General features: G+C 44.8%; 1 protein-coding gene across 7 annotated transcripts in view; it reads left to right on the top strand.

Annotated features, from left to right (window-relative positions):
• nectin1b (nectin cell adhesion molecule 1b) overlaps window positions 1-14,795 on the top strand; it is a 123,313-nt gene that overhangs the window by 49,745 nt on the left and 58,773 nt on the right. For all 7 annotated transcript variants that reach the window (XM_049726131.2, XM_049726127.2, XM_049726126.2 and 4 more), the window contains 3 exons: window positions 9,141-9,512; window positions 11,220-11,519; window positions 12,224-12,341. In XM_049726131.2, the coding sequence (XP_049582088.1) occupies window positions 9,155-9,512; window positions 11,220-11,519; window positions 12,224-12,341 (776 nt within the window). In that variant the 5' untranslated portion in view covers window positions 9,141-9,154. The remainder of the gene's footprint in view (window positions 1-9,140; window positions 9,513-11,219; window positions 11,520-12,223; window positions 12,342-14,795) is intronic.

Below are 14,795 nucleotides of genomic sequence, written 5' to 3'. Positions count from 1 at the left end.
AATTTGACCCAATGGCTACGTTAGCATTAAGCTAGCGGGCTAAAAGATTGGATCTTGTTAGCAAATTCATATAAATTATTATAAATATGTGAAAAATGAAGACGGCTATAAGGCCTTTAGAAGAGCTTGTACGCTAATCTTATTCCTCAATTTAAAATGGCTGACTTTGACCCGCAACATGACAGGAGGGTTAACCCCCTCCCACCGTCTCCAATGTACGAGCTGCCCTGTTTGCAATTATGGTTCCTTTCTCTGGCGCTATGTGAATCCCACTCCTCGATTTTTTTGACAGCGGGGGGTTGGGGGGAGGCATGAGTTAATTTCCTGCCCGTGCCCACAGCCCACCCACCACGGCGGTACGCAAACCCTCGACACCCCGGATTCGCTCGACGATTCAGACGCCCTCAGATTGAGCTCAGCCTGCCATCCTGTTCTCTGCGTCTTGTTTTTCTGGCGGCGCGCATCGCTTGGAATCCGGCGCACGACTCGTCGACCCAGGTTGCAGCATGTCGCGACTCATTGTCAGACATCTAACAAGCGGCGGGTATTCGAGTAACTCGAAGCCGCCGCGCCACTCGCCTTTCAAGCTGCACTCGCTCTCCCTCTTGCTGTGGCTTTGTGGTTCCCCCGCCTTCCCCTTGAAAGCTCAATTTCGAAAGTTTTTGGGTCCAGGGCTGATATTTTTCCAAGAGCCCCCTCTCAATCCTAACGTCTACGTTACGTTTGAAAAAATGCTCTTAAAAACAGTAACAATTCATATATCAAATTTGTCACGATTTATCGCAATCACATCAGAGCTTTCAATTGGCCAGAATCCGAGTTAGATAACTGGGGCCCTAGTTTGAGAATCACAGCTCTTAATACCGTCACCAGAACTGGACAGTTTTATTAGTGAACTGCTTTGTGACAAAGAGGTGTTATTTATTCCAGCTGGGTTTTGATTAACTACTTGTGAGAAAAGTACATTGGGGAAGGGTGACAGTGGCGAGTAGGACTCGCAGCTGGAGAGCACATGCGGCGCGGCGCGAATGTGGCGGTGCGACGCGGCTAGCATTCCAATGCTCATATGTATGTGGAACATGGAGCCGCGCTGGCCTCGTCAAGCTGGGCTGCGGTCGTGGTTTAGGAAACGCTTCAGGCCTGGCTTCGGAGAGCTGGCGACAACCGCCGAGATTTACGATCAAAAACACACATGAAAACAGCAAAGGTTGGCGGCTGAGCCGCTATGCTGAAAAGCTTGGTGTGTTCTCGTGCTAGCCGCCACCACCGCCATGTGCTAGCGGTTTTTGTTAGCATTATTTTAGCACTGCGGTCAACAAGACGAGATTAGTGAGAGATTAACTGCGTTTGGTGACTGGACAGGTCTGAAACCTTCTACCTATAATGCCTCCAAAGAAGTGATTTGTAACATTCCTTGTATCAATTTGTAAAAAAAAAAAAATAGTACATAGCATCTAGTGAATTGATCTGGACTAAAGCCACAGATGAAGGATCGTCGATTATATAGCACGTTCATCCTCATTGTGCGAAAAACCGATTTCAATAAAGAGAAAAACAGGTTCCGCGCTAAAACACGTCTTAAGTGGATCAGCTAAGGCTAAACACGGGACGCTAATCCGTACCTAAACGACGTGACCCGCGGGGGGGCTATATTCATAATCGCGTCGATTTGCCTTTAATTCCTCCCGACACGTGCGCAGACGTGACGACGCATGCAGGTCACGACGTCGCTGATCCAGACGCGATGAGCTAATTGATAGCAGACGGTGGATCCAGCTGGAGGAAGAGGAGGAGCTTTTAGGAGCTGAGGAAGAGCCGCCCTGCATAGGTCCCTACCGCACATTAGCCATGCGCTTTGATGGCTGCCCTTGTTTGTTTCATCTCGCATGTCTTTAAAAATGCATGATACGCACGATTCTTTCGGCGACAGTCGACGCTCTCCTCTTATCAAATATTGATTGGAGGCTAGCATGCTTTTCTCACTTTAATAAAGCCGGTGGGCGTACAGCGGGGGTCTTCCTGTACATATATATCCTTAGACATAGTCGCATCTTGGAGATATCAAGCTGGCCTTTTTTGAAGAAAAACAGAATAGAAAGAAAGAAAAAAACTGGTTGGTTGAGGATTTGTAAAGGTCACCTCGCAGGGGGTGTATGGACTCACTGTGCGAAAACCTCGGCATACTTTCTTCAGCTAATAAATATTAAACTTTATTTACAATTCATTTTATGGTGCCAGATTAGGGTCAACTAGAAGGATTACATTGGTGAATATTTAATTATTTATGTCTAGGCCCTCCTAAGTATTATATTATTTAGTACCTTGTATTTTATTTGACTGAAATACATTTTATTTCATATTCAGGCTGTGGCTAATGGAGCAGAAATGCTACTACGGGGTATTATTAGTGTCGGCAAGATTTTAATCGTATAATTTTTTTTTATGGCTGATTAACTGTCCGAATGCGACACTTATTTTTATTCTTATTTAAAATTTTCGTTTATTTTACTGCTCTTATCACAATGGCTTCATTAGACAGCATTACCTAACCCAACACGCCCCCCCCCCCCTCAACCACGTCAGTTTCGTGTCCAGAACGGAACAATTAGAGAGCCTACTTGTTCACCAGGTGGACAGACCCCCATGCACAGGATCTGTTCTTGTTTGCAGACAGTTGGTCCCTTAGTATCGGGTATCAGTCGGTGATGTCATCCAACCATTTGGTCATTGCGTCATCACTGTTTATTTTGTGTCGTCGCACCGAAACCGGTTGTGCCCTTGTTTAGTTAAGCTGCAGGGGAGAAGCGAGACGGGGGGGTAGTGGAGGGGGGTGGGCAGTACTTGCATGGATTGGGGGGAGTTGTTTACACTTATTTAGCCACAAAAAATGTGTGTGTGTGTGTGTCTTTGCTGTGGTTAAAAATGAGCAAAATCCCAGATTACACTACATGTTGTGTAGTCTGTAAACAAGAAAGCTTTAATTACAACTCAAGAGTGTAATTTGTGTCAAGATGCTGTCTGGTCTGAATACTGAAAAGCTAAAATGAAGTGAAATGAAGAAAAATACGGTTGATCCTGAATTGATGTATCTTCTCATTAAAATAGCTCAAGTGCTAAAATGTGTATGCTAACAAATCGCTAACCTGAGATTTCTGGGGGGAAATATTATCAAAAACATTCCATAGATGTAGCATGGATAAGAATGGTGTCAAATTTGGCCCTAATTCTCTTCCATAGAAATGAGAATGGCGCATGTATTTACATTGCAAAAAGCCAAATTGACAAAATGGAGTTGCTGTGTTTGTTTTGCGTCGCTTCGGCGAATCAGCTTTCCGCTGAATTGTCATGAAAAGCCACCCTACTGATGAATTCCCTTGACATTTGGAGTGCCTTAAAGATGCTCTGGGCGTTTTTATTTGTGTGTTTTCAGTCAAATATCGTTGCCATGGTAACCATTTACTACTACAGTCGAGTGTAGCAACTGCGACTAGCAACAAAAATGCGACAAATTACTGCCACAGCTTCCTTTTGTTTGTTTGCTTGTTATTTATTTGAGATATATTCTGGACATCAGTATGGAGCCTTATTTTAAGGTATTGGGTAGTAACAGAGGATGACGATACCAGCCACCAATACTTAAGACCCGGGGGAAAATTCTAGTAAGTCCTCCTCCGCAGTAGTTGGTGCTATACTGCTGCAGTTTGACTCATCTTCAGCAAAACGCACAAATGTTTTTGTAATTGTGTTAAATGAAATGTTATGCTAGTTGCATCGGTGCTCAGTATCGTTGAGTGCTCAAGAGGTGAACAGTCGTCCTGGTTTCGGTTTGAAAAGAAGTAGTATCGAACATCCCGACTTAGAATCGATGGGATCGTGGCCGTCACTGAAAACAAACAACCGTTTGCCGCAGATAGAAGTCAGTCCGGGACGTTGGCCCGAGGCCGTAAATGCTGTCGATAATCATTAACGTTTACAGCGCTGCAGCAGATGCTACATTGTTCTCGGTGGGTTGCGCGTTGGAAATCAGAAGCAGGTGGCTGGACCATTTCAAACAGGTCCAGACTGTCATTTGGGTTGAAAGCGCTCGTTGCTGACATGCTAATGCTGCCACATAACGAATTAGCTTCATGTGACGCTGAAGTTGTTTTGGACGATACGAAATACAGAAACGCTTTTAAATGAACCGAACATTTGATGATAAACATTTTGAAGTGAGAATGGGTTGAAATGGTCCAAAAAAAAAAAGGGAAATGCTAATGTTCTGAACCATCTCTTCATAGTTACTTTGCTACCTTGTCATCGTATTTGTTTGTCGGCACCGCTTATTATTCCTACAGACTTTCTTTTGTTTACACAAAGCTTTTGTCATATGAACTGACATCGTCTAATTTCCCTAGTAGACAAAAAGTCTCTTATTTATTTCTGCCAGAACAAAAGAATGTTTTGTCATTAATTAGTCATCGTTTAAATGCACTGCCCTCAAAGCGCATTTTACCGAAAAGTCCTAATTTATTCATCAAAACCTCATCGGGCTGTGAATTAACTTTTTCCACAAATTGCAAAATGTCGCATTTCAAAGAAAAAAGAAAATGCTGCTGTCCCTTGACAAGTGTCACAGTTACGAAGAAATACTGACAAAGCAGCGGCAGCGCGCTAATTGGCACGAGCGATAAACAAAAAGGGCGGGAGGATTCTGAATAAATCTGTGGGAAAGCAAATTGCCACTTGGAAAAAAAAACTGTCTGATCTGTGACATTGAATGTCAAATGGGGATTTGGTGTTTTGTCCTCATGAGGAAAAATGCACCTCACTTGAACCACAGAATATTTCTTTTATTTTTGCTAATCGTTTCATGACAGGATATAAAAATAAATCTACTGATAAACATGAAGCAATTTTTCCATAGTGTGCTGCCGAAAGAAGTTTTTTTTAATTCACAAAAACTATAATTGGAAAACATTCTCATGAACAAAGACATGAAATTTGAGGGATTTTTTGGGCATGCTATGAAAGGTCTCAAGGACTCGTGCCCGAAAGCAGCCATTTTGTTTCTAAGCAGCCATTTCACGCTTTGCCAAACCTCAAATAGGGAATTCGCCTAGGTATCCATTTTTTTCCCCCCAATTTGATTTATGTGATCATTTTGAGATTTTTCCATAAAAGCTAATGCTTCAAAGATTTCTCTTGCCACCCTCAATAGCTGCATGTGTGGCCAGGCGCCAATGAGGACAGCCTGGGCACGGTCGTCGTGGGAACGGCCACCGCATTAAACGCTCATTATCCCGAGTGGGTCGCATCGCGTTTGATCCGTCCGTGTCCCACTAACCAAAACGTTTACGCTAAAGTTCACCAGCTGCGCCCATCTGGAGGTGTTGTCATCACTACTTTAAACGCAGCGTAAAGTTCACGTCACCCTTGAAAAGACGGCGACGTCTCGCTAGCGTTCTGAGCACGCCATTTGTCCGCCAAAGCTTCCCTGGCTTGGCTTTAAATAGACGACATTAATGAGCGTCTCCTCTGAAATATGCAACGGGTCCTACTTCGTCTTGGCCTCGCTCAACGTCGCGGCCCGTGAATTATGCCTGGACTTTGGCGCGAATGAGTTTTTTTTCTGGGATGAGCGTGCCAGCAAACGAGCCAATAATTGTCTTATGAAAAACTGGCTGGGCGCCCGCCAGCTGGATGGTGCGTAACTGCCAGGGAGCGCTTGTTTCACGACCCCCCCCCCAAAAAAAAGAGGCTTTAGGGGGAAGGGTGTCCTCGTTTTTAATGCAAAGTGTTGAGGTTGATGTTTGGCAAGATGGTGTCCAAGTAGTCATGAGTAGCATTAGCACTGAGTAGTGTTAGCTTCTTGCTAGCTTGATAGCACCTTCAGGTCAACTTAGTAATTTTTTGTGATTGGTATGGTGGATTTGAGTGGATTTTTGCTTTTTATTTCCAATTCATCCCATAAAACGATTAAATTAATAACTTACAAATGTTTTTTTTTTTAATAAACCTTAGCTCCTCCATTACTGCTGTCCTTTTGAGCTCTCTTACGGTGTGACAACACAAAAACACACAAATGGAGAAGTAATTTTGCGCAACAGTTCCGAATGTTAACGTGGCTTCAAACATTGCTTTTACAGTTCAAACAGACTTTACGACGGCGACAGTTTGGTTTGTGGTCACGCTTGAAGGTACCACCGCAGTTATTGTTCCGCTGACACAAGACCGAGGAACAGAACGACGTGATTGGCCCACACGTTCTCTCCCAGCAGCAGAAATAAAAAAGCAAACATCCCACAGCCACATGAGAGAAACGAGTCGAGCCCGTTCCCCCATGTTTATCGTCATTGTGACGGCTCTTATCAGAAAGTGGGAAGGCAGTTTTTAGAGACGGCAGGTTTTTTTTTTTTTGCCAGACAACACAAAGCCCACGCTTGCTGGACCCGACCGGTTCTGAATGCTTGGTCGCAAGGCCAAAGGAGCGTCGCTATCAGTGGGGGGCCAGACGACTGCGGCTGCTTTAATGACGCCCCCTTTTCGATCCAAGCGGGCTCACCTGGAAGTGTTTCGTACTCTCTCTTTGTCCTCTCCACGTCCTCTGCCGTCCCGGCTTTAAATCGACCACATGATAATAAATCTCCCTCAATCGCCGCCCTTCTCCCAAAGTCTACCTTTTCCATGTAACGCTGTAATTACAGCTCCACCGTGTCAGGCGAGGACTCTTCCAGTTTTCAAGTCCCCGTGGGCGCCCCCTGGCCCTTCGACAGCGGGGATCTGGGCTCTGTGGCTGCGTAATTACGCGTAGCCCTCTGGTTTCCATTTGCGCGAGGGCCTGTTTATTTGCTTCAGTCTGTCGAAAAAAAAAAAAGAGGAGGAAGAGCGGCAAAGATGATGGGAGGGACTGCAGTATTTCACACCAGAAAATCTCCTGCCAGTATTTTGTGGGTCTGGCAGGCTTTGTGTTTTTTAAAGAACATGGCCGACCCAATATTTCTGGAAAATAGCAACGGCACAGGAGTGGCAGCTGGGGTCTTTCTCACAGCGAGGCGAGTGAGCGTCTGGGCTACTCTTTAACTTAATACTGCCGGAAAGTTTGACTTCCATGTTTGTTTCGCAGCATCAAGAACGCAGCTGTAATGGTTTCTTTTTAAATCGGCCTATTAGAGCTGCCATTTATCAGCTTCTGCTTTTCACACAGAGATGAGTGAAGCAAGTGTTGGGTGCTAAATTTCACACCCTTTGTTCTATTGTTTTTCACATCATGTTAAATATGTACCTGACAATTGATTGTATTCAACACCTCAGGGTGAGAGAAGATGACGATCAAAGTTAACAACCTGGTTTAGGCTTTCCTTCGATTTGGCCTGATGGTGTTTCACCTTTAATCTCTTTCCCCCCATCCTTTAATTGAGTAGCTAATATATCCGGCTTTAGCTCTGGCGTTAGCACACGTCTTCTGTAAATATTTTAAAAAATTAGCGTAGAATGTGTTCATGGCAGTTGCCATCAACAGCTTTGATTGGTTCTGTTTTTAAATCCAACTTAAAGCGGCGCTAAATTGCGTTCGCCGTCTCCTGAAATATCTCACGGCTGCTAGCGTTAGGCCGGTTAATGTTAGCCGTGATAAAGCAGAGCAGAGGTGCGCAAGGACACAGGTGTTCCTCAAGGTACATATGACAAGGTTGCTAGTCCTCGCTGTCAAAGCGGGTTAGTGAATCAATCTGTCATCTGGTGGGTGGTGCGAGTCCAAATCTCCGTAGACGCCATGCGGGGGACGAGGGGGAAATGAAAGATGATGTTGCGCTTGCTAACTTCTAAAGGTTGTCACTTAAGTCTCTTCGGCGGTGGCGGCGCTTGAGCGAAAGCCATAACAATGCATGGAATTGGTCTTTTTTCACAGCGTTCCGCCTCAGAACGCAAGTGCGTTTGTCGTAAGTGTCGGAGATGGAATGCGCTGCCGTTTATTTGCTGCGGCTTAGACGGCTTTGACAGAAAAGCTTGCCGTGACACGGCCGGGGGGGGGATGGGACATCATCATACTTCACCTGCAAGTGAACATTAATCAAGGCCGCCTGATAATAAAGATGCAGCAAAGACAAAGCTGGATGAGGCAAACCTCTGGACGTGATGGCACGCTGTCGTGCGCTTGTCAGGCCGGCGTTTGGCTTCGTGACATCCCGTAAACCGACGAAAGATAACGTTAATTCACTTAATTGTTCTTATGGGGCCGTTAGAGTACTGCGTTTCCTTAGATAGTGACCATTCGTTTCCCATTTGTACGGACATTAAGTGTAAATAATCTCAAATTAGCTTGTAGCGAGCCTTTTTGCTAGGCTATTAAAAGGGCTACAAGTCTGGGACTTATTTTGTGTGGGTTAAATAAACGTGATTTTTTAAAATTATTATTTCATAACTAAAGCCCTTGAATGTCGGCGACAAACGAGCTAGCTTGATTTTCCTCTACGCGCATGCTCCCATTACGTTTATTAAGAGCTTCCACATGGTTGATAATGGCCGCTGGCAGTTCGTGGGAGCGAGTCGGAGGTAATTAAAAGCGCAATAGCATTGGCGCTACACGTGGAGGAGGCAGTCGGTGGGAAACGACACGCCGGCGAGGCGACTTCGGCGTCTGCCGGCCGCCCTCGTTCATTAGCGATGCATTGCTTCTCGCGGGAAACCTCCCTTCTCATCAGGAACGGCACCCACGGCGGACCCCGACGTCCCCCCCTCGGCTTTTAGCGCATTTTAAGCGGCTGTACTGCTATGTATGCACGTCCCTAAACAGCAGGCTTTGACTTTCAGCGCTAAATGGGCGTCCCATGGTCAGGCTTTTGCTCATTTGCTTGTGCAGCAAGGCCTTTACAAACTTTTTTTTTTTTTCAAAAGACCTTCTCATAATCTGTATGCCAATTAAACATCATCATGCAGAGGTAAATGCCAGGGGAATTAACGAAGTTGATACTTTTCAAGAAAAAATGTCATTGTTAAGACATGACATTCATAGTTTTGAGGAAAAAAACAAAAAAGCTTTTTTGGCGGTTTCAGGTTTTATTACCAATTTGAATTTTATCTATGAAAGCAGATCGCAGTTTCTTGCCGTCACAGAACTTGGCTGCAATTCCTGACGAACGTTCTCATCTTTGCCTCCTCAGGTGCCCGCTCCCAGATGGTCCAGATGGACTCGAGCAAGTCGGGCTTCGTGGGCTCCCAGGTGGAGCTGCGCTGCATTTTCATCAACAGCAACCCGCCGGTGAAGATCTCGCAGGTGACCTGGCAGAAGCTGCTCAACGGCACCAAGCAGAACGTGGCCATCGCCAACCCGGCCCTGGGCGTCTCCGTGCTGGCGCCCTTCAAGGAGCGCGTCAGCTTCAAGCAGGCGGCCGTGCGCCACCGCACGCCCTCGCTGGAGGACACCACCATCGTCTTCTCCAACTTGCAGCTGTACGATGAGGCGGCGTACATCTGCGAGTACACCACCTTCCCGGCGGGGAACCGCGAGAACATGGTCAACCTCACCGTCTTTGGTAAGATGGGTTTTAGTCTTGTTATGTTGCATTTAGGAGATATTTAACGTTTTTCTTCTTTCAAAAAGAGAACAACTTGAATTTTGAGAATATTTGAGGATGGCAGTGAACGTCTTCCATAAACATTTTTTTTTTTCCATTGATCAGAAATGATAAGCTGCTGAAAGATCCTTTTAATATGGGTCAAAGGTTTTTCTGTCAAATTAGTCTTCTAAATGCTTGAATGTTTTTTTTTTTGTACAAGAGTCAGATAAAGCAAGGTCAAAGGTACATTTTCCTATTTAGTGAAGCGTTTAAAGATTGATCGCCGCGTTTTGAGTTCGGCGCTTGTGTGGCCAAACTGCCTTTGAAGGCCTTGGGCAAGCAGCACTTTTTTTTTTCCCCCTCCGCTCTGGAGACTTTTTTCTGAAGAGACTTTTTACAGTTTACATAAACGCAACCTCTGTGTCAACCGCCGCGCCTTCTGACAGTGACGCCGCCACGGGTCGAGTGCGATAATTGGGGTGAGGCGCTCCCTTTGAACGCCTCACCACGACCGCGTTGTTTTTTTTGTTTTTTTTACAGGATCCGGCAAGAATCTACCGCACTCTACCGTGTTAGATTCTTGTTATAGCTTTGTTTAAACCACGTAACCTAATGACTTCCAATGGGCGCACCCTTTTCCTCGGTATCGATCTGTCTCTAGCTAGCTAACTAGCTCACTGGCTAGCTGTCTTGAAACGAATATGTTGTTGGCTAGCTAGCTAACTTAACCTAGCTCACTAGTTCGAGCTGTCTCTAGCTAGCTAGCTAACTAGCTCACTGGCTAGCTTGGAACTAATGTGTCGTTGGCTAGCTAGCTAGCTAACAAGGCTTACTAGTTATATTTTTTTTCCTTCCAATAGATATTTGGGGTGTTACTTTGTTGCTTTTTTCATTTGGTGTTAATAAAATCCAATGTCTTCTTCCAATCCGGTGAATCTCGGTAATCCAAATGTCGAGTTCATTTCTAGTTGCGCCTTCTCCTTTGAATTTTAATTCAATGTACTGCAATGTCCAGGAAGAAAGCGAAACATGAGATATTGTGAGTGAGTTAAACTTGGCTGGAAAGCGTTGATTAATCCACTTTTCAAGAAAATTACTGGTTAAACTGAAATGTTTCGGCCCCCTTAACTTCACTTGTGCTTGAATCATCTGGTTTTAGAAGAAAATACAAGAATTAATTCTCAGCAAAGCCAATATGTGAGGCTTGATGCATTTTCCTTTGAAAGGAAGAAATACCCCAAGTGGCCCTTGTTCCCAAACAACTCTTAGATGTTCGTTTTAGATCCGAGAGCCCCTTTGCGCTCTTCTTTAGAGCGTGCTGAGCTCTTTCGCATCCGAGAGCGCCTACCCTCTTTGCATTTACTTTAAGATTAAGTGTGCACTAAGTGGAGATTGCTAATTGGCACCTCACAAAGGATTTCCAATAAGATGAGTGCGCACGTTGGGCTTCTCCATCTGCGAGACTTGCATTTTCGCTTTGAGAACGCGCCACAACGTTTCTTGATTAGCGCGTCTTTGCTTACTTAGCACGCCCCCCCTGGGAGATAACGCACGTCATGTACAAAGTTTTTTGTTCATTGAATTCAATTACCAAAGGTAGGAGTAAAAATGCATTTTTTTTTTGCATAATTAATCAAAATTAAGTTGCCCCTTGAATAAATATTTTTCTCCCTGCCTCTGCAGCTCGCCCAATGACTCGCATGACCTTGACCACGCCCACCATCGTGGCCCGCTCGCAGCGCCGCAAGATGACGGTGGCCACATGCGTGTCAGCCAACGGCAAGCCGCCCAGCGTCATCCGCTGGGACACCAGGCTGAAGGGCGAGGCCACCTTCCAGGAGATCCGCAACCAGAACGGCACGGTGACGGTGCGCAGCAACTACGTGATCGTGCCCGGCCGGGAGACGCACAAGCAGAAGCTGACGTGCATCGTCACCTACCGCAACGAGAGGTTCACCGACAGCGTGGTGCTCAATGTGCAATGTAAGCATTCGCTTATTTGCTTTTATTGTCCTTGGAGACATTTGGAGAACAATTGATTATTTTTAAATAGGGTTTAACCAATATAATTTTTTTTATGATGATTTGGCAGGAATACATTCTGGTCACCAATTTATCATTTTTTGAGATTTTTTTTTTGGGAGGGTTTGGGACGGTGATAGGATTTTTTTCCCCCAATTTTCTAGGATTTAAGGGGAGTAAAAATTGTATTTGTGGTTTTGGTCAGGATATTGAGATTTTGTTTGGATTTTGGAAGAATATTTTTGGTTAGATTATTGAGGAGGAAATTACAGAAGTTTTGTTGGGTTTTGGGGAAGATTAAAGGCGACCAGAGCAGCAAAATATTATTGTTTAGCGTTAAGCAGCATTAATCGTGCTGTTCGAACAACAACAAAACACTTGGCATCTTGAATTTTTGCTGCTCTCAGTAAACCAAGTCAAACGTACTGTACAGTATATCACCAGCATGTAGCTCCAGGCGATGAATCAGTTGTTGACAAATTATACGACCGTGATGAGTGGAGACTGCCGTATGAACTTCGGTATGAAGCCAAGCAGCGAGGACAGAACTCAACACGCTTGTTTTGAGTGGAAGCAAATTCCTACCGTTCTTTTTTTTTTTTAATCTGGAGGTTCCACAAAAGCATGTTTGTGTGACCCAGCTGCCTCTTGTACTCGCTCTGCAGATGAACCCGAGGTGAAGATCGAGGGCTTTGACGCCAACTGGTACCTGAACCGCCAGAATGTTCAGCTGACCTGCCGGGCGGACGCCAACCCGCCGGTCACCATCTACCAATGGAAACTGTGAGTGGTGCCCACACGTCACAAAAAACTCTATTTTTTTATTATTATTTTTTTTATTATTTTATATTTTTTATTTTATTCTATTTTAGGGTTTGTCTGTTTACTTCACCTAAGCTATTTTTCTTTTATCCAAATGATCTTTTTGCCTGTTTTTTTTTTTTATACTCAAAGGTTTTGTTTGTTTGTTTTTACCATTTTCTTAACATTCTTGTTCTTAACAATTTCTTTTTTTACCCAACCGTTTAAAGCTTCATGCAGAGCAACGCACAGCTCAATTTTCTAACGTTTTTTTTTTTTTTTTTTCTTGAGTTTTGCAAAGGTTTCTGTGCCGAGCAGACACGGCAGGCTAATGTATGACAAATTTGCACCCCCCGCGGGTAATAAAGCATAATAAAAGCGCATAATGAAGTCAAGTTAACAGAATGAGTGGGCGCGCTCAGCTTGGTCTCCGTGTGGCGAAGCATTTTTAAAATGATGACAGCAGGGCCTCGTCGCATAGCTGTACACAGCACAACAATCATCCCTCCTGATACACAGCTAAAGAAGTCTTGACTGTCTCACAAATGGAAAAAAAGAATGCTCCATTTCCAGTTGGTGCGTTTTTTACTATTCCACATGCGACACATTTTACAAACGCATTTCTTAACCCATCTAAAGCATTTCGCAATCAAAATATTCCCCAAATTTCGTATTTTAACAGAAGTTTCTGTATCAAGCTTTTTTTTTTACTTGTACAAACACGTCTAGGATATCTTCAGTGTCCTTGCCGTGCTACTTGTCTCTGGTCGCTTGTTTGTTTTGATGGCGATAAGAAGCCTGACCCGAGGCCGATCACAATGGCTCCATTGGAGCAATGATGCCAAAAACAAACAACAGCTCCAATCTCAGTCCTTGAATGGAAATTCAGAGAGTTGACAATGTAAGACTTCAATTATTTCTTTTTATACCTTCGTAGCTGCTAATATAATCAGAATTGATCGAATGCCAACATGCTAGAGTTCATATAGGAACAAACATTTCTAACGTTTCCCACGATTTCATCTTTTTGTATTCTCGTACCATAACACGAAACCTGTTCCGTGGACACGAGACTTTTTTTTTTTTTGTAAACAGCAGCGTCGAGGCCAAGTACACAGAGATAAATGCGGCAATTTATGCGCTAAATGCTCAGCGGCGGCGAGGTGAACGAATAAGTCACGTCAGCGGAGTAGACGTAGATTAATTGATCATCGTAGCCACGGCGCGAGCTTCCCTCCGGTTAGCGCTTTTATGTATGCGTGCATATATATCAAGCTAGCTCTCAGCAAGAGAAGCTCGGATAAAGAACTCAAAGGACGATGGAGGAGGGGGGATAAAAGCGGCAGAGAGGAGAGATGTGATCTAGCAAGACGAGGGCGCGGCGCTGACAGATCGGAGGGGACGGCCATTGCGGCGCTGAAAGCCAGACGCCAAATTTGTTGTGAAGGCTCCCCTGGGCTCGGCGCTGGAGGTCAGCGCAAGGCTGTGACGGAAGCGTCCGGAACAGGCTGGTCCAGGGCTTGCGCACACACACACACTTAGCACATAGCAGAGGTGTCAGTGCATCCACTGACATTCATGTCATTAGCGTGACATCATATTTCAGGTCTGTTGAATTGCTGTTAATGTTAACAAAGTCCAAACAATCACCTAAGAGTGTAAAAACAAAGTTAACCACATTTTTAAACAATAATTCTTCATCTTAACTACTGTCAATAGTAAAAGTGTCTAAATGTGTCAAAAATGTTAAACGGTCAGTACTAAAAATGTCAAAACCATAAAACACACATGTTAACCATTATTTAGATGTTATTAAAAATTTCAAACACGAGGAAATGGACTCCCGGTAATCCAGCGACCGTCAAAGCGCACTCGCCTGAGTCCGACACTCTCGTCCATTCGCGGTCAATGAAGCCAACGAAGGAAACGGGCGATTTGTTGTTGGAAGTCGATACGGCCGCAAACGGCACGGCGGCCCCTCCTTCCCGTGTAAATGAATAAAGAGGCTATCCGATGCATGACCTGATCAAGCGAGCAGAAGCGGCGCCGTGGCGGCAAACACCTGAGGCCACTTCATTGACACGTTATCATTCGATCAGTTGGTCTTCCGGGGTGGGGGGGGGGGGGAGTAAGCCCTCCGAACACAAATGTTGACTCCATCTTACATACCTGTTTAACGACCCCCCCTCAGGCTGCAGCATACCTGTTGGGATCTGGTTGCTCATTCATTTAGTATGACGTTCAACATGCAACTCTGTCTAATATTGCGTAGACATGCACGCTACTCTTTCCCCATTTTTTTTTTTTCTTTCTAATCTCCCGTAGGGCAGCTAGCTTACCTGATGAAATGCAGACAATAAGCCGGTTGTCAAAGTAAGCCCCGAAACACAGCCTATAAGTCCCCTCATATACTGACGTCATTTTCAGTGTACTGAC

This window comes from Syngnathus scovelli, chromosome 7 (genome assembly GCF_024217435.2).
Source record: "Syngnathus scovelli strain Florida chromosome 7, RoL_Ssco_1.2, whole genome shotgun sequence".
Taxonomy (NCBI): domain Eukaryota; kingdom Metazoa; phylum Chordata; class Actinopteri; order Syngnathiformes; family Syngnathidae; genus Syngnathus; species Syngnathus scovelli.
This window is presented reverse-complemented; position numbering and strand designations above follow the sequence as displayed.